The 24,414-nt window shown below is 45.8% G+C and overlaps 1 protein-coding gene across 3 annotated transcripts in view; it reads left to right on the top strand.

Moving 5' to 3' along the window:
* NFATC2 (nuclear factor of activated T cells 2) overlaps positions 1-24,414 on the top strand; it is a 94,916-nt gene that overhangs the window by 2,605 nt on the left and 67,897 nt on the right. For 2 of the 3 annotated variants that reach the window (XM_041122554.1, XM_030010112.1), the window contains exons 2-3: positions 6,415-7,441; positions 8,823-8,991. In XM_041122554.1, the coding sequence (XP_040978488.1) occupies positions 6,415-7,441; positions 8,823-8,991 (1,196 nt within the window). The remainder of the gene's footprint in view (positions 1-6,414; positions 7,442-8,822; positions 8,992-24,414) is intronic. The other variant, XM_041122555.1, reaches the window with a different exon arrangement.

The following is a 24,414-nucleotide window of genomic DNA, read 5'->3' on the forward strand; positions in this document are numbered from 1 at the left end:
TTGACAGTTTCCACCTAAGCTCGTATTTTAAAAGTAGGATCTATATCACAACTTGTTGCCATGGAAATGCCAGAAATATCCTTACTGAAAGGGGTTGGCATTCACTAGTGCTTATGTGTGCTTGAGATGACAGGAACATGGACTGCTATAAAAGCAACAGGGGAAAAAAGGGTAAATAAAAATGCAACAGTCAATATTATTAATATTAGATATTCCTCTCTAAGCCAACCATTTCCAAAAGCAGGAGTGCTGTACAAAGTGCCATTTTCCATCTGCCTTTTACCCTTACTTGCCAGACTTTAATTAGCTATCATCATCTCAGCATTTGCAAATCAGAAACATCTGCCATCAGCGGGCTGAACTCAGAGATGTGCCCAGGTGAATGGGCTTTGGGAAGTTTGGGTAAAGCGGGTATCCTGTGCTGTTAGGTTGAAATTGTGATTTCACTTGGGCATTGAAGATGTTTTCTGTCTCTTTTTAAAAAAATGTGTTAGATGCATTCCCTTGAGAGATACATGTGGAGATACTGCTAGTGGTATCCCAAGTTTTAGCTTGTTTCAAACTTGAAAGGTGCTGAATATCCTTGTTTCTCAGGGGGGAAGATTAACAGAAAGTCAGTGAGCATTGGAACTAGCTCCTACAAACAGGACTCCCAGATGAGTAAGTTCTGATAACTGCTTTGTGTATTATTCCATAATACCTGTTGTTGGCCACTATGAGAGACAAAATACTGAAAAGCCAGACAACTGCCCTGCTTCAGCAGCTCACTTCATGTATTTTTGTTCTGCGTTCACTGTGTGATGATCCACTGATAGGTAAAGCTGCCACATAATTTTTAATATTTGAGGTTAATCCTTCCGAGAACTGATCCTCTGAGGGGTGTTTTGAAACTGAAAATCCAAACAAACCCCACCTTTAAATAAGATTCCAGACAAAATCCTGCCTTAAGACAACAGGTGAGAATGCAAATGGGAAAGAGTATTTTCTCATAGGCTCAAGCCTTTGCTGTAGCTCAGCAGACTCTTACATTGCATCTGGTGATATGACTCTACAAGGTCTATGTATGTGTAATACGGAGAGGGGAAGCGGGGAGCATCTATAAATATTAATATTCCTCTAAATGGTTGTTTGTTTGTAGCCAGGCTCCCAGGGACGTTGCCACGTCTTGTAGGTGTCAAGCCCTGCATAATTTGCCTCATTCCTTCTTTTTCTCCCCAATACAAAGCTATTAAAAGGAAAAAAAAAAAAAAAAAAAAAGCTTGCAGCTCAGTCCTGGTGACTGGCTCGGTAACACAGGAGGCAGTGTTCAGCAGCAGCCCTGCAGTGAGGAAACAAATATGCACATGTAACAGAGAATACCAGATTTCACTCAGGAAACCAACTTTCACTTTGAGCTTCCAAGCAGCTAGCGTAAATAACAGACGACTCGGCTTTTGAAAAATGCAAAAAAGCTCTGCAATGGCCCCTTCAAATTACAATTAGCAAACTAATTAAAAAAAATTTGGACTCTTTTACTTATGCAAATAAGGAACTCCACTGAAATCCCAGGAGCTGCACTGCAGCAAACAGATGTGAGGTCAGAACCGAACTTCTCCCCCTGCCCTCCCTTGTCCCACACGCGGCTGTCTTTAGCTTTTCCTAGATGATGATTTGTATAAACCCACTGTGGAATGCAGTTGCTGGGGTGATGTTATTCCCTAATTTCATGCTAATTGGCAAGGTCACATTTGGCCGACTAAATGGCTTTGAAGTTACTGCCTTGTTTAAAAAACAGCGGAGGGTGGGCCCTTGCAAAACCATGTGTGCACACACGCACTGGTGTGCGTCCCGTCCAGTTTGGGAAATCTCTGGAGCCCAGCAGGACCTTTTCCTTTCGGAGGTGTGTGAAAAGGAGTTGTTTTTTTTTTTTTAACTCAAGGGTTAAGTCCTTTGAAACTTAAATCCCTTGATCTTTTTCACCTGTGTTTTAAGTCTTCTAGCTAATCAGTACTAAGGGCAGTGCTGAAGGTACCCACCTGGGGAGGCTGCCCAGCCACCAGATGGTTGGTGGAGCTGCCTGCAGCATTCCTCAGTCTGTCTATAGGAGCTGGTTTGCTGTTTGTTTCCAGTATGGTAGGACGCAGAGCCCTGCTTCCATTTCCTGTTGTGGGAAGAGTAGAGATGGTCTTGTGAACTAGTAACTGGGTAAAGGCTATGGAAAAAAGGGGGGAATAGGAGCTGGCAGCTTGGAGGCAGTTTGGGTGGGATACGAGGGGCCTTGGAGGTCGGAATTGCCTGCTCACGGGAACGGGGTGACACAGGGGACTAGGCTGTTTGCTGACAGTCAAGCTGACCTGGAACGTGAGGAGGTGCCAGTGTTGTCTGGGTGTGAAGCTCACTTTCTTTTAACCCCCTGTCAAACAAGAAGGATCTTTTGGTACTGAATCAGAGGATGATTCAGCAGTGAAACCTCAGGCTGGGAAATGCCCCCGTGAAGGGAGGGGGGGAAGCACTGTAACTGCATGTGGAGAGGGCTGTCAGAGGAGCTGTGCTGAAGCTGCTGTGCTGCTTGCCAAGACGTCCATCAGAAAAGCGGTGGAGAGGACAGTCCTTTGCAGCAGTGCTTCCGTCTGTGTTCTGGGATGCAATATGCAGGGACAGATGAACCCTTGAAGGTGGCACAACCTTGGGTGCAAGGCTGTACCTCTGGGGCATCTGCACAAAGGCTTCGAAGCTGCTTCGTTTCTTGAAAAACACCTCTGCTAGGCTGATTGGTCACCTAATTATTCTCTTGTAAGGGGGTGCAATGGCCTCTCTCCTCCTTGGGGAGCTCAGCTGGTGGGTGGCTGGGCTGTTCCCTGCCATCTCCAGTGTGGCAGCGGGCCAGCAGTGCGAGCTTTGCTGTCCTCAGCTCCTGCCGCCCTAACCAAGCTCAACTTGGCAGCTTGGGGAGAAACATGGGTATTGCTGGGGCCATCTGCCTGAAGCCATTCCCGTGCCCTGGGCTGCTCCACGTTCCTGCTGGTCTCTGCAAATGCAGCGAGAAAGCAGCTGGGCTGCCGGGGAGCAACATCTCCCCGTCCCCTGCTGCCCCTCTCTTGATATTGTTTACAAAACCAAACTCCCGCGGTGCTCGCCTGGAGAAGCTGGGATGTTGGCTTGGGTCTGCCCCTTCCTCGAGCAGATTCCAAACCCCAGCCTGCCTTAGCCAAGTTGGCCAGGAGCAGGGTAGCCAGTCCCCTCCTACTGAAGCAAAAAGCAGAATTTCTCCTGATTTTGATGGAAAAGCCGTTTACTTCCGGAGAGCAGCACTTGCTGCTTCACCCAACCACCCCTTTTCCCTCCCCGGTGAGGTCAGAGCCTTGCATTGTAGCATCACCGGCATTTCCATGGCGACAGACCTTGACATCACAGGCGTGGGCAATAGCACCCGGGACAGTGATTTCATCGTGCCTCTGAAGTTATGCAGGGCTGGAACTCGGTCGGGAGATCTCCCCAAACCTCGCAAGCCCCGAGTCCTGACGAAGCCGTGCCGATGAGTCAGGGCCGGCAGCCTCTCCCGTGCCCGAGACGCGGCCTCAGCCTCTGGGCATCTCTGCCCGGCGCGGTTCCCCAGGCACTCTTCAGACGAGCCGAGGTTTTTCTTGTCTGCAGTCTTGCCCGCCTTTCAGTGCCGCTGCCTGCTTTATTGATAATTTGCCGTGTGGGGGGAAACTAAATATTTTTGCTCTACGGAAGGCTGTGGGTGTTGTCTGCTTGGCAAAGGGCGCCTGCCTCGCTCGCTGCCTGTGAGCGCTGGGTGAGCAATCCCGGTTTGCACAGCCCGTAAAGCACTGCAGAGGAGTGCTCTGCCGGAGCGCTGTAGGAAGGCAAGGGCATGTTGCAGCTTGTTGTTGTGCGTAAACATTGTTATTAATATCTGGAACGTGGATCCTCTTGGAGCGTGAACGCCAAGGATGAAAGCGCTCGTTTCAACACAGTATTTCAGAGAAAAGCAAAGAAAACTCGGGTTATCTAAAGCCCAATTTTTAATAGGCAGAAAGTGTGGGTGGTGGTGTGTGTTTGTTATTTAGAAGACTAAAAATTACACATTCACATACAAATATATGTTTGCTTTCCCCATACCCCTTAACACAAATTATACATGCCAGCTTTGCTGCTCAACGTGTGTTGTGAGGAGCTGTAATTTTCTTCCTGTTGTCTGTGTATTTGGCACAGGTAATGTGGTTTAATGTGTACGGTGGGGGCAGCTTTTGCTGTAGGTGTGTTGAATGGGGAACTGAAACAGTCAGCTGTTCCTGATGTGAAGCTGTTCAGCCTGGAGATCTTTTCTGCGATTGCTGGTCACTGTACGAATCCTGCCTCGAGTCCTGGCGTCAAGCCTCACTCTGCCTGGTGCTGATTTTGCTCCCTTGCATCAGCATAAATTGGAGTGATTCTTCTGAAAGCGGTGGGATTGATGTTTTGTGTGACTGCGGAGGGGTGTGTTGCTCCACTGAGTCTGAAGGAGCGATGAGTTTTATTCAAAGTGAATCGTAGCATCGGTATCTAGGCTTGATGCGTCAGAGTTTGAGTGATGCGAATGACACACTATTCCTGTGAATGCCAAAGCTCTGATATCTGAGATCAACGATGCTAAAAATATGTTCGGCTCAAAATTCAGTTACTCGTTGCTGTTTTCCCCATCCCCAAAACAGCTGTGTGCTGGGATTAAAAGCCAGAGGAACCTTAAGGAATCTGCAAGCTGGACTCTCCCAGTCGTCTCCTATCCCGTCACATAGACATTCTGTGTGTTGGTTTGTTTGGTTGGCTGTCAGGGTTTCCCACTAAACATGAAGGCGCAGCACTTTCTGCTACATTTTTTTCTTTTTGTGGAGTTTTCTCCAGGTTGTGCAAAACATTAAGCACAAAAGGTAGTAGTCAAAAATCAGTGGAGGATTTTGCTCTCACACTAAGAAGCATTTAAAACTGAAAACAAACAGAACCCCCCTGAAATTAAATCACAATCTCTCTGTATGTAAAAATTTCACTACGAACTTTTGCTACTTTTGCAGAAAGCACAGTCAGCTCCTACCTGGCTTTATGTACAATATTACTTGCTCATGGGAAATGCTGCCTCAAGTAGTGTAGGAGTTAGAGAAAATGCTGGAACAGTTATTTAAATATTTAAATGAAATACTCTTCACCTATGACACATACTGATCTGTGCCCAGGGACGAGCAGATAGTGAGAATCAATCTCAAACTGTGGAGCTGTTTCAGGTATTTCCTGCTGGATACATTGAAATCTTTAAAAACAGAAAAAAATCCTGATAGCATTTTGCATGCTTTTATGTAATGACAAATATTATTCAGCTCCCAGGCTGGGGACACTACGGGAGCTGATGTACATTGAGGGGTCTGTCCCGGGGATGCCTGGCATGACTCTGCTCTCTCGGATGCCGCTGGCATTAAGCACCTGATGGGGTGCTGGAGATCAGAACTGGGCTCAGCGGTGCTGGTGGGAATTCTGTGTTGCCTAGAAGCATCCCTGTACTCTGCAGCCTGGGGATAGTTTGCAAGACTGAGTATCACTGAAAATTGAGATTTTTTTGCACCAGGAGAGAGGGTTGCACTGAACACTTAGGACCTGTTACCGTGTATTTTATAATCCCTCTCTGGCCAAAACGTTCCTTGAGCTGAAACTGGAAAGTGATTGCCTGTAACCATGGGGCTGGATCCTTTTTATCTCTCCCTCTCTTTTCTAAAAAATATTTGTGAACGTGTTTTCTGATTACCTGGTGCTTTCTCATGTGAAACCTGTCACCAAAACTTGTTGACATGATATGGAGCCAAACAAATCATCACACAGAACTGAGTTTTTAATTTAAGAGCTTAAGCTCAGCTTTGGTTTCATGAAGCCCTTTCTGACTGGACTTTGCTGGGTAAGAAGGGTTCTTCTCCCTTCACCAAAAGCTGTTCCTCAACCTTTAGGTTTTAGGTAGACCTATTTGGAAGTGGTTTTGTGACGTGATGGTCTCAGTCCAGTTCCTAGTTGACAAAAGTTGCCCAAAGTCACGACACCCCAATTAGCGCCGAGGGGTATATTTGGCAGAAGGAGTAGGAAGGCCAGCATTGAAATGGGCAGAGAGGCTGACGTGGTGCTGACCCTTCCAGGTGATCCCTCTAGCTCAGGGCTCAGGTAGAGGGAGCCCGGCCGGGCAGTGTGGAGGTGTTTGCAGTGCTTCTGTCCATGCTGCATCTGCTCTGAGCACTTGAGCTTCCCTGGCTGTTAATCCAGTACTTTCCACAAGCATTAATTGCAGTTAAAAAGAATTAAACAACTATTTACCTAATATCAGATCAAACTAGTTGATAAATATGCATTTTTTTAATCCATGATTGCTCAGCTTCTGTAATAATATTTATAGTCTTAAAGAGACCCTTCTTTTTCCAGAAGAACCGACTCCACATAAAACCAACAGCCCACCCTCTGGAGTTACATACGCTCATGATGTCTTGGACTGTGGCCTCAAGCCATGCCCCCTGCCTTTTTCTAGCCTTTCTGCAGATCCCATGGGCAGATATGGACAGCCAGATAGCATAGGGACAACACCTACACACCCTGCCAACGCTGCAGGGGCCTCTGCTCCGAGCCCTAGGATTGAAATTACTCCATATCATGAACTGATTCATTCAGGGGGTCCCTTCCGCAGCAGAGACACAGATGTTCTTTTGGTAGAACATCAGTCAAACTCAGCTACCACTAGCCCGAGGGTTACCCTGCCTGTCCCTGGCTTTGAGGGCTACAGAGAACCACTGTGTTTGAGCCCAGCTAGTAGCGGCTCCTCTGCAAGTTTCATTTCAGAGACAAATGTATCTCCTTGCACATCACCATGTGTTTCACCAAATAATGGTCCTAGTGATGACCTTTGTCCACAGTTTCAAAACATCCATACTCATTATTCTCCTAGAACCTCTCCAATAATGTCACCACGAACAAGCATCACGGAGGAAACCTGCTTGGGACGACATTCACCATCACCCTGTCCCAACTCAAGGTCTTCGTCACCAGGTGCAAAACGGAGGTATTCTTGCACTGAGCTCTACAGCACTCAGCTGCCTTCCACTTCTCCACGACAGTCAAGGACCCCCTCTCCACAATCCTCTCCTCGCATCCCCTTGAGAGAAGACAACTCTTCAGTTACTTACACGCAGTTGCCCAGCGCTTCTCTTTCCATGGATGCTATGAACAGCCTTCCTACGGATCCTTCCTGTGGTGTTCCCACGAAAATTTGGAAAACCAGCCCTGATCCTTCATCAATGCCTTCCCACAAAAACAGCATTCCGTGTCACGTCTTTCAGACTGTTGACTTCCACGGGCCTTGCGAGCAGGAGGACAGGAGAAACTCAGCCCCAGAATCAATTTTGTTGGTACCTCCATCTTGGACAAAGCAACTGGTGCCTGCAATACCTATCTGCAGGTATGTAGTGCTTCTTGTGCTTGTGTGTTTTCTCATGGTGTGATGTCCTTTGTCATGCATGATGATCCCTAGGGAGGGTTTCCCTGGGCGGATCCTGCTGCAAAGCAGAGCTAAGTGCTCAGGGACAGTACTGGTTAATGGGAGCCCAGTCCATTATGATTCTGAGAGATGAAAAAATCTGGGTTTGGAAGAAACATCATCAAAGCTGAGGTTCGTTGAAAGCACAGCATATGACAAATTCAAGATTTCCAAATTATTTGTCTAAAGAGCAGATTGCAGACAGCCTTTGACAAAGGCTAAACGCTCCCATTCAATCCTGCTGCTTTTAAAGAAAATGGTTTGATCGCTTTTCTAAATTCAGAGAATGTCTCGCTTACAAATTTCCACCAAGGGTGAAAATACTTTAAATATTTCCTGATTCAAAATAGAGCACGCTGCTCCAAGTCAGACTGAGCATTCAGTCAACCCCAAGTGACTTATTGTTGGTTGTTAATTTGTTAATTGTCATTTAACCCAAATCTCAGCCGTTGGCGCTGCCCTCATCAACTCCCTCCATTGTCTGGTGCTGGCGGCGTGCAGGTCTGGACCCTGAGCGGTGCACAACTGCCAGGACGGAGGTTGCCAAATGCGTGACTCCGCTTGCAGTCACCGCTGGCACCCTGTCAGCCCTGCCATCCCGCTCGGCAGCAAGGTTGTCCCCACGCTGACGTTATCCCGTGCTGCTCCCGACCTGCTAAACACAAATTGCGAGCGAAGAACGTGGGCCGTGACTTTCCTTGGCTTGTTAGATCGGTCCTGGCAGCAGTTTGTGCTAACAAAATAAAAGTTGTTTAAAACCCAGTGCAAGGTCTAGTTGTACATTTCGGTGTATTAATTTCATGTTATAAACCCTTGTGCATTTCGGTAACAGGAAAACTAGTATCAGGTAAGAATATTTAGCATTTTATTTGTGTGCTTTTTAATATTTATGGAAATCATAAAGATTATGAACTTGCACAACTGGTAAGTAATGGTAGGTGGAGTTAATATTTCACTATATGTTCTGCGATCAAAGTTTAAGATGCACAGCAAAAGCTAGGTAAAAGAGGGGGATCTTTGAAAAAATATAACTGCTACAGATACTTCTAAGAAATAGAAATATTCTCTTCTATTCTCTCCTGCAAGGAGATGGGCCCACAGAAATTATTGTGTTCGTCGTGAGTGTCAGCAGAGTTTGCAATCAAATGTGAGCAGGACAGCATATTCTCGTTGAAATTAATAGCAGATTCCTAAATGTTTCAGCGAGAGCAGCCCCGGAGGGGTACTTGGAGGAAGAAGGGAGGAGGGCTCTGAGAAATAAAGTGCTAAAGAGTTTCAACCGGTGTGGTCTCTCTCTGCCCAGCTTGCCCGTCCAGTCGCTCCCGCCCCTCGAGTGGCCGCTCTCCAGCCAGTCTGGCTCCTACGAGCTGCGGATCGAGGTACAGCCGAAGCCCCACCACCGGGCACACTACGAGACGGAGGGAAGCCGAGGGGCCGTCAAGGCACCGACCGGAGGCCACCCCGTCGTCCAGGTAAGGGACTGGAGAACAACTCCGTACAGGAAAACCGGGGGGGTGAGTTCATTTCTGAAAGTCTTGCTGGGGGCTGACCCTGAAAGAGGAGGACCATGTGAACCTGGGTGTGCTTGTAGATGTGTGTAAAGTGAAGTTGGACTGTGGTGAAGTCCTAGACGTTTGGAAAGTTGGTTTAGATTAGCTCGTGAAAGCTCAGAAACTTAGGCAAAATATTTGCCACCTTTTCTGGGCTATATGTTAAACTTCCTGTGACCCAACTCTTTCATAAGAAGCCCAGCTGTCCTGAACTCCAGCTGAGCCCATTTTATCGTGATAACAGACTCTTCTGTGTAAACTAGGGCTTTCAAAATGTACAAACGTCAAGCCTGGCTTTCACACTCAGCGTAGCTCAGTGACCTACCAAACTCAGATTTAAAATAACTAGCAGATCGCGTTAGGTCTGCGGTACCACATCCTCCTGCCGGCGGTGAGTGAGGGTTTTGGAGCCGCGGTCCCCCAGGTTCCTGCAGAGAAGTCCACGCAGCAGAGTTGCTACCTGTGTTTCTGGCTGCATCTGACCTCGGCTCCTCTCCGGTCGGTACAGCCAAACTGTATACGACTCCTACACATTCGCTTGAGAAAAGCAAAGCAACCTTCATGAACCTCGATGGGGGTTGGATTAGGAAGGTATGGATGTTAAACTGGACTTTCCCCAGAGTTAACAGCTGCCTTTTGCTAGAAATGTCTTTCATGCGTTTGCTTTTTCCTTAGCAATTTTACTCTTTTTTTTCTGTCCTCTGGTTACGTGGTAGAACTTCTCATTTTAAGCCCGTTTAAATTTAGGTCAGAGAATTTCACCCGTGTGTAATTCAAGCACTCAGTACATCCCTTTCAATCTGGTTTATATGTAACTTGCTGACGCCACGTCCCACCTTGCACGCAGTTCTGCTTGTCATCTGTGGCAACACTGCCTTCGTTTTGTCCTGGATGTACGCCACCGAGGGGAAACCTGTGTGATAAGGAGAGAGCAGGGCAAGATAATTACATAGTGGGAATGATTTCAAGTAAAAGTTTGGCCTCCGTAAAGCTGTAAATATAGAGAGGACATGTTTATTGGCTTTGGAATGCTATAGAGAAAGGGTGCATTAATTTAGGCAGGAGCTCCCTTGTGATTTGGGCTGATGTCACTACAGAAACAAAATTTTATATCTCCTTTTGAGGTATCATTTATACTGCCCTAAAGAGTCCAGTTCTGGTCCTAGCTATGCTTGTGAGAAGGGAAGTCAGCCTGCAGAAACCAGTGAATGAAATTCAAGCTGACAGTGATGGAGGTAACAAAATGTGGCCCTTTGCTGACCTGAGGGGTGGATGAGCTGAACCCTTATTCTGTTGCGGAGAGTGAAGGGCTTTTCCTTCACCTTTCAAAGGGTAATGTAAAATAATGGCTGAGTAGCTGCGCTGTAGCCGTTTGGGGCCACACCAGTCTTTTCACTTATTTCCTCCTCGTTTCAGCCAGTGCCATTCAGGAAAGAAAGCCAGGCTTTTGGTTGGTGTTGCAAGGTTTCAGGGCGATATTGCTGGTAATGATGTATGGCAACTGTACAGATCATCCACAGCTACAACTTTTGCTAAGCCAAGTTGGGGTGCATCCTACGGATGTTCCAGTCGCACACAGGACTTGCTATGGCAAGCCTGGACCAGGAAAACATTGAAATTTATGCTTAATTTTAAGCATGTGATCAATACCACTTATTTCACTCGGTTGGCTTGTGATTAACTTCAAACATATGTTAGATATTCCCCTGGAGGCTCACTCCCTTTTAAAATCAAGCCATAAATTGTTAAATCAATGAAATTGTTTACTTCGGTTGAGCTGGACTTGCATATACGGACTGGATATTTGAGTAAAGGGTACAGGAAAATAATAAATAGCAATCACATTTGACATACCTTAATATATTCCATCTTTTTAGTTTATGAATCTGACAAACTCGTAGCCTGCTGTGGTGCGTTTGAAGCTACATGGTTGTATGAACTATATGGCCAATCAGCACTTGCTCTTTTCTCAGTTTGGTTACAAGTATAGTATCATTTACTTTCCCAAGATATTCCTGTCAACCGGATGTTTATTGCAATGAAGGAGTTTCTCGTGACATGGGGAAATATAAGTGCTTTGTTTCCTTCCTGTAATCAATATCAATCAAAGAGGGATTTATATTTTCTATTGGAGACAGGAACTGATATTCCTAGTTTTACCATAATTTGCCATCAAGCTTAAGGATGTTAAACTATAAATTCAAAGATCCACGTTAGTTTCCCGAGCAGATGTGCCTCTGCACAGCTGTGCCTGCATATGGGGAAAATATGGACAGTTTCTTTATGAAGGCTTATTATAAACCTGGAAGTATTCATTGGATTTGTGTTCACTTTAACATAACAAGGTTCATATGGGTGCTGAGCAATGAGATAGTTGCACCTGTATGGTTTATGACATCTGAAACTTGGGAAGGCTAGTAAAATCCAAAGCTTTCATGTCATAAGTTATTTGGCTTCAAGGTTTCTTTTTCTTCTTTCCCCTCAGTGAATTTTAACTTTTGTGTTCTTGTCAGATGCAAACAGTACAGAAACAGAGAAAATGAAACAGGAGAGATTTTTAAAAGGTAGGCGCTGTGTTGAGGGAAGTTTGCATGAGTTAAAGGCACCTGATTGTAAGGAAATTAAATTAAATTGTTTTCAACAGGTTCTGAGTGTGTTTGGCCCCAGAGCAGGAATGGCAGTGTTGACCCAGGGGTGACAGGGCTGGGGTTCTCCTGCCTGCTGCAGACCTGGTGCTGGGCACCCACAGCACTTCTCAAATGACAGACGTGAACACACCACCCTTGGGATTTTTCTGGAGCGCTAGGACCTCTCCATAGCAACTTTCTTGAACGCAGTGCTGTCTCTTAGACATTTGGACTTAAACATTGAGAAGCCAAGCTTGCCCTGAGTGAGAGAAGCTCACCAAGGTGGTGGGATTTGTACTAAGGCTGAATGTCCCATTCGTGTCCCATACATTTTACAACCACTTTTGATATACTGCTTTGCCAATATTTTGATTACTTTTTCTAAAATACAAACTCCTTTAAAAAAAAAAAAAATCTGGTTGGTTTGTGTTTGTTTTTTTTTTTTAAATTTCCCATTAAATTAACCCTCGACATGACTAATTATCGAGCTGAACCTTCTGGAGGAAGAGATGTTGGCTAGTTTTTGCAGCACAGTGTTGGCCTGCAATATTTATTTTTTGAAAACTGCGTTTTGCAAGCAAGTTTCTTCTTTTGGGTGCTCTGAAGCTACAGACCAGCAGATCTCATATCCTCCAGGCCTTATCTTGTGGTTTATCTTTCTGATGCTGCTTCCTCTTCTTCACGTGTCTAGCCCCGAGAGTTTGTGCACAAGACTCTGCACCAGTTGTGCACTCCAAGTATGGCAGGAGAAGATTATGGTTAATCAAAACCTCTGGCTAGATGGGCCACATGAAGAGGGCATTTACTTTGTTTGCCTGGGGGAGGAAGAGAGAAGCCATGCATGCTGTGTAATGTTCACACCATTTAACTTCAGAGGCCATCTAGAGTCATATGGAGAAGCGTAGGCTCCCAGTTTAGGTGTTTGAGTCACTCTTGGGAGGAAACTACAGCTTGCTGTTAGCTATAGAGAAACTCAGGCTTCTATTTTAGGGATGTAAGCTGAATGCCAGTGTGAGTATTCCCTAGGTGTTAAGTCACTGAGAACAGCAAGGAAATCCTGCGTAGCAAGGACAAAGCTGAAGTTTGCATGCACCTACCATCTTGCAGGTCCACCCGGTCACTGAGACTGCAGAGGAGGGGTAGGCATGATTAGTGTCCAACAATTTTTCACCAAAGCTGAGGAACAGCTGCTTATTTGTACCCAGCTGCTCCAGTCAAGGCTCTGGAAGAGACTGTCCATTAGGAAAGGCAGTGACTGCTCCTGTGTAGAGAGCTTATGGATGGGATTGGGATAGAGGTGGCAATCCAAACACAAACCTAGCTCTGTCCAAGTTCACCCCGCAGCAACACGCCCTGCCCAGAGGGGTAAAAATCTCCATCTTTGCATGCTTTTAGGCAAACATCTGCTAGGAAGGACATGGACATATTTGAATTCTGCTTGGGATAGGAGAGATGAACTAGATGATTCCTTGAGATGTCTCCCAGCATTATTTTCAATAATCCTCTAGGAGCTCCCACCTCTTAAAGGGAAGTAAAATTTTTGGGTTGTTGGCATTGCTCACTATCCTGTTGTCCAGGGGAAACAGGGCATGTGGTAGCACTTCAGTAACACTGGATGCCGGCATAGGTGTCTTTCAGCTACTGCCCACAGGAAAATGTGATGATCAGAAGCTCTCTGCTTCAGAGAGAGACAGGTTTTCAGTTCTTCAGCAAAGGTTCTGCTGTCTTTGAACTGTTGAAGGCAGTGATGAGAAGGAAAGATCTTTTCGGTAGCAAAGGTTGGGTCTGGATGAGCTTCACCTCATGGTCAAGCAGAGTCTGTGATCCCTTAAAAGCCATAAAAATACTATTTTGAAGATATTCATTAAACTTAGTCGTTCTGGTTTTGTCCTACTGCTTTGCATGAAGCCAGATCTTCTTTTCAAGATGGAAATGATATTTCACATGATTGTGTGATATTTCAGGGAGTTCTAAGCAGAACTCTTGTCCTTCCCTCAAGGGAAGTGGAAGGAAGAGCTTTTAGGGAAGATGAGCAGTTGATTTATGCAAATGATTGTCCAACTGTAACCTGGATAGCCGATCTATACTTGTTTCATTAGAAGTGGTTGCCTTTACACGTGTTGCAGCCCATGGGTATAAATGAGACAAACCCATTTCACATCATAGTCTTCCCACAGTCTGAAGTCCTCTGGGACTGTGAGATACATGTGTGATTTGCTGCTGCATTCACCTCATATAATTGAGAGTGGTGACACAGGGCACTGATTTCAGATGTGCATCTGCCATGGACTGTAGAGAGGCTGAGGTATACTATTTTGTTAAAAATCTGTTTATGAGAACTCAGCTAAGTCTTGGGCTCAAAGAGTAAATATAGGCTTTTTTACTTCTTTTTGTTTTTCTTATTATTTCTAATTTTTTCCCTAAGCACCTGTGTGTTTCAGACTTACCTTGCCATAAACAATCCTCAAGGAAGCTGGTGTTTTACGTAGCTCTTCAGCACAGTAATTTGTAGTCATATTCTCAAAGTAGTGTGCCTAATTCTGGCATTTTGGATTTTTTTATTGCCATCTCAGCAAATCCTTCCCCTGATGTATTGCTTCTCTAACTTACCTTTACAAAAGGCTCAAATACTTCTGAATGAAAACCAGCACATAAGTAACCAGTAGCTCATTTGCATCTCTCGCTTTGTTTCTCTCACTTCCACCATGTTATTAACTCCGTTCTTCATCAACAAACCTGCTTTTTTCCACCACTTGCGTCAGATAATCGAATCCGCTCAGCACAACCTGCGGCTGCTGTGCTCGAGAGCAGCTGAGGACGTTGGTCACTCGGGGCCCCAGTTTTCCAAGGCAGCACCGTGCCCAGAGCACACCCTGCATCAGCGGTCCCTGACCCGGGGTGGGGGAAAAACTCGCTCCTCAGCCAGAAAGTTTTGCGCCTTCCTGCAGCCGGAGGTTTCGGATGCTCGGGCAGCCCGACACCGAGCCGGCCGAGCCTGCGTCTGGGGCGAGCGTCGTTCGGGACCTTTGCAGAGAGCAGTCTTCGGTGGCTGGCTCCCGCCTTTCGGTGACAGCTCGGTGGTTTGGGCGCTTCCCCAGGAATCGGGAGCCCTGCGCTTGGGCCCTCCTTCGCTCGCGCAGGCTCCCCAAGCACCGCGCGGTGACGCGGTCTCGGCCCCCGCCGGAGCCGTGGTCCCCTGCAGACAGGCAGGCAACGTCCCCGCGACCTGCTTCGGCGCCTGCTGAGCTCTGGGGTCTCTGGTTAGTCAAACGCGGTGGGTTAAACTGAGTAACAGGGCTGGGAGAGAGGAGGGAATATTTCCTCCAGGCCAGAGCATCGGGGACGACTCCTTCCCCATCTCTTCCCCACAGCAGGAGGGGGGAGATATCACAAGTGGACTGAGACTTCAGTCCCTGCCTGCTGCCGCTATCCTAAAATCATGTGGGAGTTGTTATTTATTTAACAGAAGCCTTGCCAATGCAGATGTCTTGGATGTCGGTGAGGTCTTCAGTCTCTTCTGTTCTTGGCACACACAACGCTAAAAGCTGTTGACAGTTCCTCTGACAGAGGTTCAGGAGCAGTAACCTCCAGCGTGGCAGTAATGGGCAAACTGGGCACAAGTCAGCCTTCCGCTGGCAGCAGTGAATGTGGAAAAGGACGTCCCCCCGTGGGCTTAATTTCAGAAGCAAAGGGGAGGAGGTAATTCTGCTATGAGCGATCATCCTACTGCCATAATTACATCTCCTTTACTGGCTTGATTGTAACAGTAAAAATTAAATACATTACACAACTGTTTAACTTGGTACAACATCCAAACGCAGACCAGGTGTACGAAGTCCCAGTGCTGAAGCGGAGGGCAGCGGAGGGCAGCGGGTACCCCCGACCCATCACGCGGCTGTGTGTGCTAGTCTCCTCCTCGCTTCTCCTCTTTAAAGCAGGAAAGCTGTACAGAGAGGGGCTCCTGTTCAGCACAGCTGACCCAACTTTCCCCTGGGTTTTAACTTTTAAAATTTGGATGACTTTCACTGTGTGGGTTTTTTTTTTTTTTTTTTTTTTTTTTTTTTTAATTAAAAAGAAGCTGGAATGGTAGAGTTGTTAATGGAGCACACAGGAGCTGCTTTACAATAACAAACGTATGTTCCACTTTCCTTTTATATTTGAATTTTACTGTATGTGTTTTCTTGTGGTTTCTAAGTCAAAGGAGACATTGTTTTCTAGCCTAGGCTTCGCATGGGACCTTGACTTTTAACCGTATGTGACTTCCAACGTTCAACTAATTCCTTTGCGTATTAGTGAAACCACAACTTTGATGGAAACTTAAAACCAAATCACAGCTTGATACCATGATTCACACTCTCACAAGCAGGGCTGGGCTGGAGATGCGCTCCTGCTGAAACCCAGACCAGCCTGCCCAGGAAGATTTACTCTTGAGGGCCCGTCAGAGGAGTTGAGTTTGTCCTTTTCTGTCCACCTTCCCAACTCCCCCTGTTCAGTGAAGGGGAAGTCTGAGGTCCGGGACGAAACCCTGCGTTGTTTGCACTTCGTGGGCAGGCTGTGCTGGACTTGTGCAGCCGAGCCAGCTCATGCTGTGCAACGTCTTTGTACCATTCTCGTGGCCTTCCCCTTTCTAGGGAGTGGGAGCCTCGCACGGGCTCTCGGCAGCTTTTGGCTCTTGCAGGGATTTCTGCCCCCAATTCGAGAACAGCGTACGACAGATTGACTGCACGTTTCATGCCTGATTTACCTGCAGGACTATGGGGCTTGTTTGCACAACTGTGATGATTGTAGGTGCCTCTTGAGCTTTGAGCTGTTGGGTTGTGGATATATTTACTGTCGTTACATGTGCTAATGCAGGGATAGATGTGCAATGCCAAAAATGCAGATTTTGGGCACATCTGGGAAGTTCTTTTCAAAACTAATATCCCATCAAACGTAAGGGTAGGTCAGTAGGTCAGTACCCCTCACGCTGTACTGCTACCATACTGATAGCATGGCTGTACCTTGAGATCTATGTATCTGAAAGCTCAGTGAAGCCACTGAGGAAATGAAATGGCTAGATAAATCAAAAGTAGTGTAGGAAAACACAGATAAGACTGAAGTTTGCTTTTGTTTAGATGCGAGACTGGACTGAAAAACAGGGAATATCAAATATGATATCTAATAAACCAAGATTAGAGGAAGAGCTGACCTGTGTGCTTTCTCTAAATAATGCAAGAAGAGAACTGCTGGATAACAGTGAGGATAATTAGCTAGTGGGAGACCTTAACTGGAGATAAGTTACATCCTCTGTTGCTTAAAGTCTTTAAACTGGGTCTGCATCCCCCTGTGTGAAAGGGACGCTGTCACCCAGATGTTATGGCTGAGCGAGTGCAGCTCACCCCTAAGAGGACAGGCAGGATTGCTCCATGGTACAGTTGGGGTGCAGTTGGGATGCAGAGGTGCAGGGCAGATGATCAGTGAACCAGGTACCTCGAGGGAGCAGAGGGATTTTCCCATGTGCCAACCTGCTTTGAGTGAATGAAAAGCTCTCACTGAAACTTTTGAGCCCAATTCAGAATACATTGCTTTTGATGGAAAGTAATTTTGGCAGAGGTGAGGGCAAGGAGAGTACACCAACTGGTTTGAGGGTGATGCCTGTGCTGTCCAGAAGGCTTGGGTTATTCATTGGATTAGAAGTATGCTTGGATTAGGCAGATGCAAGATTTAGACTACTCTTTCATGTATGCTCTCACTGTATGACTGTACATGGGGGAGTCAGTGCGCAGTAAACCAAAGTTCGAATTTATGGCTGTTTGCCATGAATGTGGACACTTCCAGCGCAGCAGTAATGCTGACATAACTCATCCCATTCAGGGCGCTCTCGACTATCCACAGGAGAAGTTCACGCAGGGTGGATAGCGTCCTGTAAACTCACATCTGAGCTCTCTGTTCACGGGCTTCACTGTCCAGCTAAGCCTCCAGTTCCTCCCTTCCTCTCCCAAGACCGATGTCTATTGAATTGGAAGTGCCTCGTGCCAAGCGAGGACTCGCACCTGGGTCTCCCACATCTGGGGGGAGCGTCACGCTTGCTGGGCTAATGGCTGTTCAGGGGGAAAGGGACTGGATTCCTCCTGCCTGCTGCTGCTCGGTGAAGATTTTCTAGGGTCTCTATTTCATTCGGAAACAACTGTTGAAACCCTGATGCTTCCGGCAGACCTGAGTTACTCTCTCTGAGCTTGTCTTGTGTTGTGGGTTTCAGCATGAGAAAGAAACTGGGGAGGAGAGAGGCTCCTGGGGCTTGCTTTTATTTTTCTCTCTTTTTTTTTTTTTCCTTTCTTTTTTTTCTTTTTCCAAAAATGCTTTTTGGCCAAGATCCTTTCCAAAATCTGGCTGACGTTCAGTCAAATAGCCGATGCCTGAGCAAAGGCCATGGTATGGTTCCTGGACCCCAAACCTGCATCACAGGAGGCCCGGCACTAAGGCCTGGCAGAGGGCTCAGCTCTGGGGATTTGGTTCCATGCAGTCAAATCCATCGTCTCAGGCTGAACTGAGTAACTCCAAGGTGCTCTTGCTGCTACCGCTTGTCCCATCTTCCCCCTTGCCAGCATGGTTGCTCTCAAGCTTTGTGCCACATCTCGGTTGCACAGTGTGATGCTCCTGGGGCTGCACCTGAAGCATTGCTGCCTCACTTGTCTGCCGGGAAGGATGAACGGACTGTGGCAGAGGAAGCTGCAAGGTTAAGTGATAAGAAAGCAGCTCTGCTTGCCACCCTTCATTCTGCTCCAGCTGGGCTGAGGCCGGTTCCCATGGTGCCTCCGACAGCCGACAAGGGAACGGCTTTGCTAACCGGTGGCAGAGCCCTCTGCTGAGAAACTCCCCCAGTGTGATTCTGTCAAAATCAGCAGATTTGCAGCCTCTGATTTACTTGTGGCAGAGAGAGGTTTTTTTGTGCTGGGGGAATTTTGAATCTTTTGTCATGAATGTGAATGGAAGCTCTTTAATTACACAGATGGTTTTCTTAGTAGGAAAAAATTCATATTTTCACCCAGCTATGAAAATCTGATCTCCAAATTCCCATATCTGCATATGTGCAGTAGTCAGATGCATAGTGCCTCTTCTTTTAAACTTTCAGTCGAGATAGTCAAAGCATCTCGAAAAGAGGATCAGCCCTTTGTAGGGGTAGGGAAACTGAGGCACAGAGAGGAAACAACTTGCTTACATTGCAATGTAAGGTCAGTGTCAAGACAGTCAGGAACAACCCCCCCCCAGCTGCTTTCCCCCCAGAGCTGCTGTCTCTGTCCCAGACCTGTATTTTAACCCCACGTGAAAGCAGAAATCCCAGTTAGACACTGGGAGTCTGGTTGTCATTTACTGTAAGGAGCAGCAGAGCAAATGAGATTCAGTCCTTGGAATTTTGACAAAATTATCACCAAAATAAGAAACACTTAAAATTGAGTATAATAAAAACTCATCATTTAGCAGAATCAGATGTTCAAAGGATTATCTTTGGAGGCCTTTTTAGACTGCTTTGGTAAGGAGTAGAAAGAACCAAGGCAGAGATTTCCTTCTGGTTTGCGTTCTTTTGCTACGTCCCAAGTACATTAAATTGAACAAAAACATGTGACAAGATTCAGCTTTGTTGCTCAATGTCAGCTCTAAGTAAAGCAGGCAGGGAAGCTGCTACATGATACGGTATCCGGATGAGGTCTTTGTCTTAATTACTGACAGCTATTGATATGCCACTCTCCCTGAGACAATACAGTGAAATTTTCCATCTTGGTAGGAGTATTGTTGAGTAAAGACTTCCCCCCAAATTCCTTGAAATTGTTGAAGCCAAAGGGTATTAATGATGAGAATTAATGATAAAATCCAAGACGCAGAGTTGCTTCCACCAGGAAGGGAGCTGAATAGGCACGACAGAAGCGCTGTGCCAAGGTGGGGCTATTCCGACAAGCACATCTTCCTCTCGTCCGCTGCGGAGTGTCCGAAAACGCACAAAACCCAGCCTCAGGGCTGACAAAGAGTCTGCGCAAGGGAATAGTTTGTGGTGTCAAAAAGCTTTGAGACAGGGGTTGAACTCTGCAGCCTCTCTCGGTTTCTAGAGGAAGGTGGGCGTTGGGGGAGCTGGGGCTCCTTCCTAGGGCAGCCGGTGCCACAACCGCGTGCCACTCCTGGCAAGCCTCTCGGTGCTTTCTTATCTTCTTGTGTACAGCAGGAAAAGGGAAGCAGTAGGAGGAAGCGATTTCTCACGCGGCTTTGTATTTGCTTCTAATTAAATGTTGCTAGTCGAGCTCTGTTTTCCCACTTTTCGCTACCGGCCAGGGATGGTCTATCTGAATCACCCCGGCGCTGTTCTCAAAGCTGACCACACACATGCACGCCCTCTTCGAGGGGAAGCTGGAGTGACTTCCACAGGGAGATAGCAAGTAATGTGCAGCGGTTAATGGACTAAGCCTCATGTTACAGTGAGCTGAAATAAGCGAGAGATGATTACTTTCAAGCAAATAAAATCACCAAGACTAGTGAATTCATTCCCCAATTTTATACTTTCCTTCTGGCAGTAGCTTGCGTTGTCTAGACAGGAAGATGTGTGCAATCAGCTTTAAAGATGCAGCTTTATACCTCCCAGGGGAGAAAGACCTAAATTCCTGACAAGCAAAGCCCTGGTGGGATGAATGGGAAACAAATTACTCCCTTCTACTCTCTAAGGCAATCGGTGTCTGTATCGCACGGGTTCTCACTGGGGCTCTTCAAAGGTGCCCGTAAGATTTGCAGATGCTCCTGCTTTTGTCTTGCAAAGCCCATCACTGTTTGCATGCAGACAACACCCAAACTAGAAATCTCCAAGAAAATCTGGCTCTGAAACCTGTTGCAATACTAGTGGAAACCGAGGTGCTGCGGCCGGTGAGCAGTGTTACCGCGGGTTTGTGCCATTTGCAGAACGAGGTCGGTAGCTCCTGCAGCAAGGCAGCGCACAGGGGGATGGCGACCTTGGGTCTGTCACTGAGCTTTGGCTGCTTGTCACCTGTGGGACCCAACAAATCACTGCACTCTCTGCCCTGGCTTCCCCATTTAAGAGTAAAATAGTTATCTTACTTATCTCCTTTGAATCCTCCTTCCTCTTGCTAATAATGTAATTCTATATAAAATATAATAATATGTAAATTCAAGTAAACATGTCCAAGATTCAAAGATCTGAATTCCGAAGGTTTCACTAAATTCCCCCTGTACGTGCTTATGTTGTATCTATAGGTGACTGCCTACAGAATCTTTAAGGAATTTGCCTTTCTTTCTGACTCTGCTGTCAATTTATCACTTGGTTACCAGACAGCATAACTAAGCAGTGTTGCAGGTGTCACTTGTGCGAAGAGATTTGCTATTCATGCAGCACAGCAAAGGTGAACCTCTGTTTTTAAATCCCCACAGCCCGAGGCAATGCCAACTACACGAATGCAGGGTTTGGTTCATCTGAACACTGGGGTTGGGACAGATTTAGATGTGAATTTTAGACTCTGGCTTTAAGTGCTTGTATATTTGGAGCTGGGGGTCTCAGTTTGTAAGAAGACCTGAGTTTTGAAATAGTGCAGGAAAAAAAAGAAGTGTTGTTTCATATGCCTAATGTGTGGTCTCGATGGCTGCGGTTGCTGGTACTGTCACAGGAATTGTGTTCGGGTGGGTAACTGGACTGCCAATAGACAACAGCTAATGGCACATCTGCTTATTTTTTGCATGCAGAATTACACATGCTTTCCTGAAAATGGCACTTAAATACCCCCTTCTCCCAAATTTGACTGGTATTGATCCATGGATGGAGTGGAGAATGAATGAATTTTATTTATGCAGAGGTGAGATGGTGATTTTAATCAAGCCACACATTTCCATTTTGTTTAGAAACCCAATCATAGCAGCAAACCAAACAAGAAAAGTCTCCTTGTTTTCTGAATGATGTTATTTGTTTATCTGCCAAAGTGCTTTGCATTTCCTCAGGTCACAGACCAGCCCATGTCTGGCAATGTTAATATTATAAGAGTTATGCAAAAGCAAAGTTTTAAGAAAAATCTTTCAACTGAAAGAAATAGGATCTTAAAATCCCAAAATAGAGTATGGAAAGGTACACATCATGTCTGGCTTCTCTTTCCCCTTGTGGCAAATGTGACTCAAAGGAGTTGGTTTTTTTCCAGCTCGATCTGTATACAGTTTGGGGGAGTTTTATTGTGAATAGGTCACCTTATAATACACAAAAATATTTCCTCCCAGAGTTATGTATTCATAAATCTTTCTCGATTCTCACTCTCTTGAAACTGAAATCCAGATGACTTTGTTTTCTTCACGGAAAGAAGAGTGAAAATGAGTAAAGGAACACCTTGGCGCGGGGCTGGTCCTCTGTTCTCGGCTGTGGTGAAACTCCCGTTGCAGGGCTTTGCGCCCTCCCCTCGGGCAGCTGCAGCCTGAGCTGCCGTCTCCCTTCCCGTGAGATGAGCAGAAGAGTAGGACTGAAAACCTGAGACTTTCAAGCAGCTTGGTTGTTGCTAAGGGAGGAAAAAATGAATTGAAGTTATTATTTTAAAAATATTGTAAGTCTTCACTTGTCTGTAGGGTTCTTTAAGGCTCACTTTTGCTCCTTCTTTGCTCCACCAAAGAAAAGATCAGCGTTACAGTTAAACGCTAAAGCAGCTGCCTAGCACAGTGGAGGTGAGTGTTTATTGAGAGCAACAGTCTCTTGTAGTAGTTCAATTTTCAGGAGAGACGTATATCTGAAACATAGCTTTAACAGGTTCTTTCATTCTAGCTCACAATGAATTTTTCTATTTAAAAATGCAGCACAAAATATTGTCTCATTTCTGTCCCTGCAAAGTAGGGTTAGCTACTTAAAGTCAAGTTCCTGAAGTGTTTCTGTGGGCTGTCCATCTTCATTTTTTGTTCCTAAGTCATCCTGATGTGCTCTTAGCAAGTGAAAGGTAGATGGAAATGCTTATGGTAAATGATCATCTGTAATATCCTTTAAAATGTAATCAATTAATTCAAGATAAGGACACACCCTTTTAAATGGAGACACCTGTCTTTTACATATATTTTTTCTTTGTATTTGCATTTTATAATTCTACTTTGATTTTACAGTGATGTCATCCCAAAGCATTGCCATAATGTCATAAATTACCAAATAATTATGTTACTTTCTTCCACTGATCAAACAATTGATTTAAAATCTGGTCCTGTGAAGGACCAGAAGGCCTTTTACTATATGTTTTATACCCCCTCGTCCAGCAGATGACACAAACGTTGCCATATGAGCAGGCAATCAATTCTCCTCTTCTTTAAGTGCATATACATTTATACAGACCCAAACCCACAGACATACCTATTATTAGAAGACCATGAATAATTTTACCTTGGGAGCTCATTCTACACATGTGCAAAAACACCACTTAAAATTACTTTTAAAGGTGGCCAGTATGAAAAACTGTGTACATGCACAGCCAGTTCTGTTACAGCTGCTACTGACTGTGCTCACTGGGGGCAAATCATCTTTTGTAATTTATTATCTGTTTTCCTCCATCCCAGTCTCCCACCTATAACTCTGGGATTTTGTTCTGCCTGGACAAAGGGCAGAGCGAAAGCTGCTTTGCTGTCACTGTAATAACCGTTCCAGTCCAAAGGATCCTCTTGTCATCTTAGCTGGATCCACAAAGAATTACTCTGTCAGGCATGACAATAAACATGCTCAGTACTTGGAAACTACTCTTCTCCCTCCCCTTGTAAGGATGCGATGGCTTTTGGTCATACGACGGCTTTTCATTGAAGGCCAGGAAATCTTGGATTTTTAAAGTACCATTCTTAGGATGAGTTTCAGTATGGCTCCCAGAGAACCTGGGCTTAATGGGCCCCTGGGGATAAACAGGGGCTGGTTCCTACATTCATGCCTGTTCCCAGATCTATCATTTTGACCTCTGTCGCCTTTAATCTTCTATACACTCTGTGCATTTCTAAGTCTCCCCGTGACTGCCATCGTATTTATGACATTCTTGGCAACGCTGCTTCTCCAATACCAAGCCTTGTGCTTGCAGTCCAGCTCTGCTCCTCCTCCACCTTGTTCCCAGAGCCAACTGGCATGTTTGCACAAAGCCTCGTACCCTATTTTCTGTCCTCACAATCTCCCGAAGCGCCTGTGTGAGTGAGCTATCGTAGGTGTCAGAGCTGCGGCTGGGCTGGATTCTGTAATTCTTTCTTGCACAACCCCTCCTTAAGGCCTGTTGACTTCAATGGAGCTATTCATGTAAGTGGAGGCTGCAAATTCGGGCCCTTGGGTTCTAAGGTCTCTGGGGCATAGACCCTGTCTTTGTATGCCTCGCAAATATGTGCTAGATGAGTAATGATAGCTCAGAAGAGTGAGTGTCGCTTTACATTTGCCATACTGGAGGAAGGTTGCCAGGATTGCATTGATGCTGCATGTGGTCCCCTTCCAGGGGGGAATTAATCCTTCTATGCAAAGATACCTCCTGCTGACTGGTGAAAAGAAAAAAGAAAAAAAAAAACGGTTTGGCCATGAATACCATTAGCTTAATCTTCCTTTTCTCTGATCTTCCAGTACTATTTGCTTTGTATGGCTTCATCAAGGTTTTGCATGTGGATGGAATAATTGAAAACAAATTTACCATGTCTCAGACCATAAAGTTCCCTTTCAGCTAGATCACTGGCTATGCGGTAGATAAATGTCTGGTTTTCATTTTTGGTTATGTGA

Source organism: Aquila chrysaetos, chromosome 3 (assembly GCF_900496995.4).
Source record: "Aquila chrysaetos chrysaetos chromosome 3, bAquChr1.4, whole genome shotgun sequence".
NCBI lineage: Eukaryota > Metazoa > Chordata > Aves > Accipitriformes > Accipitridae > Aquila > Aquila chrysaetos.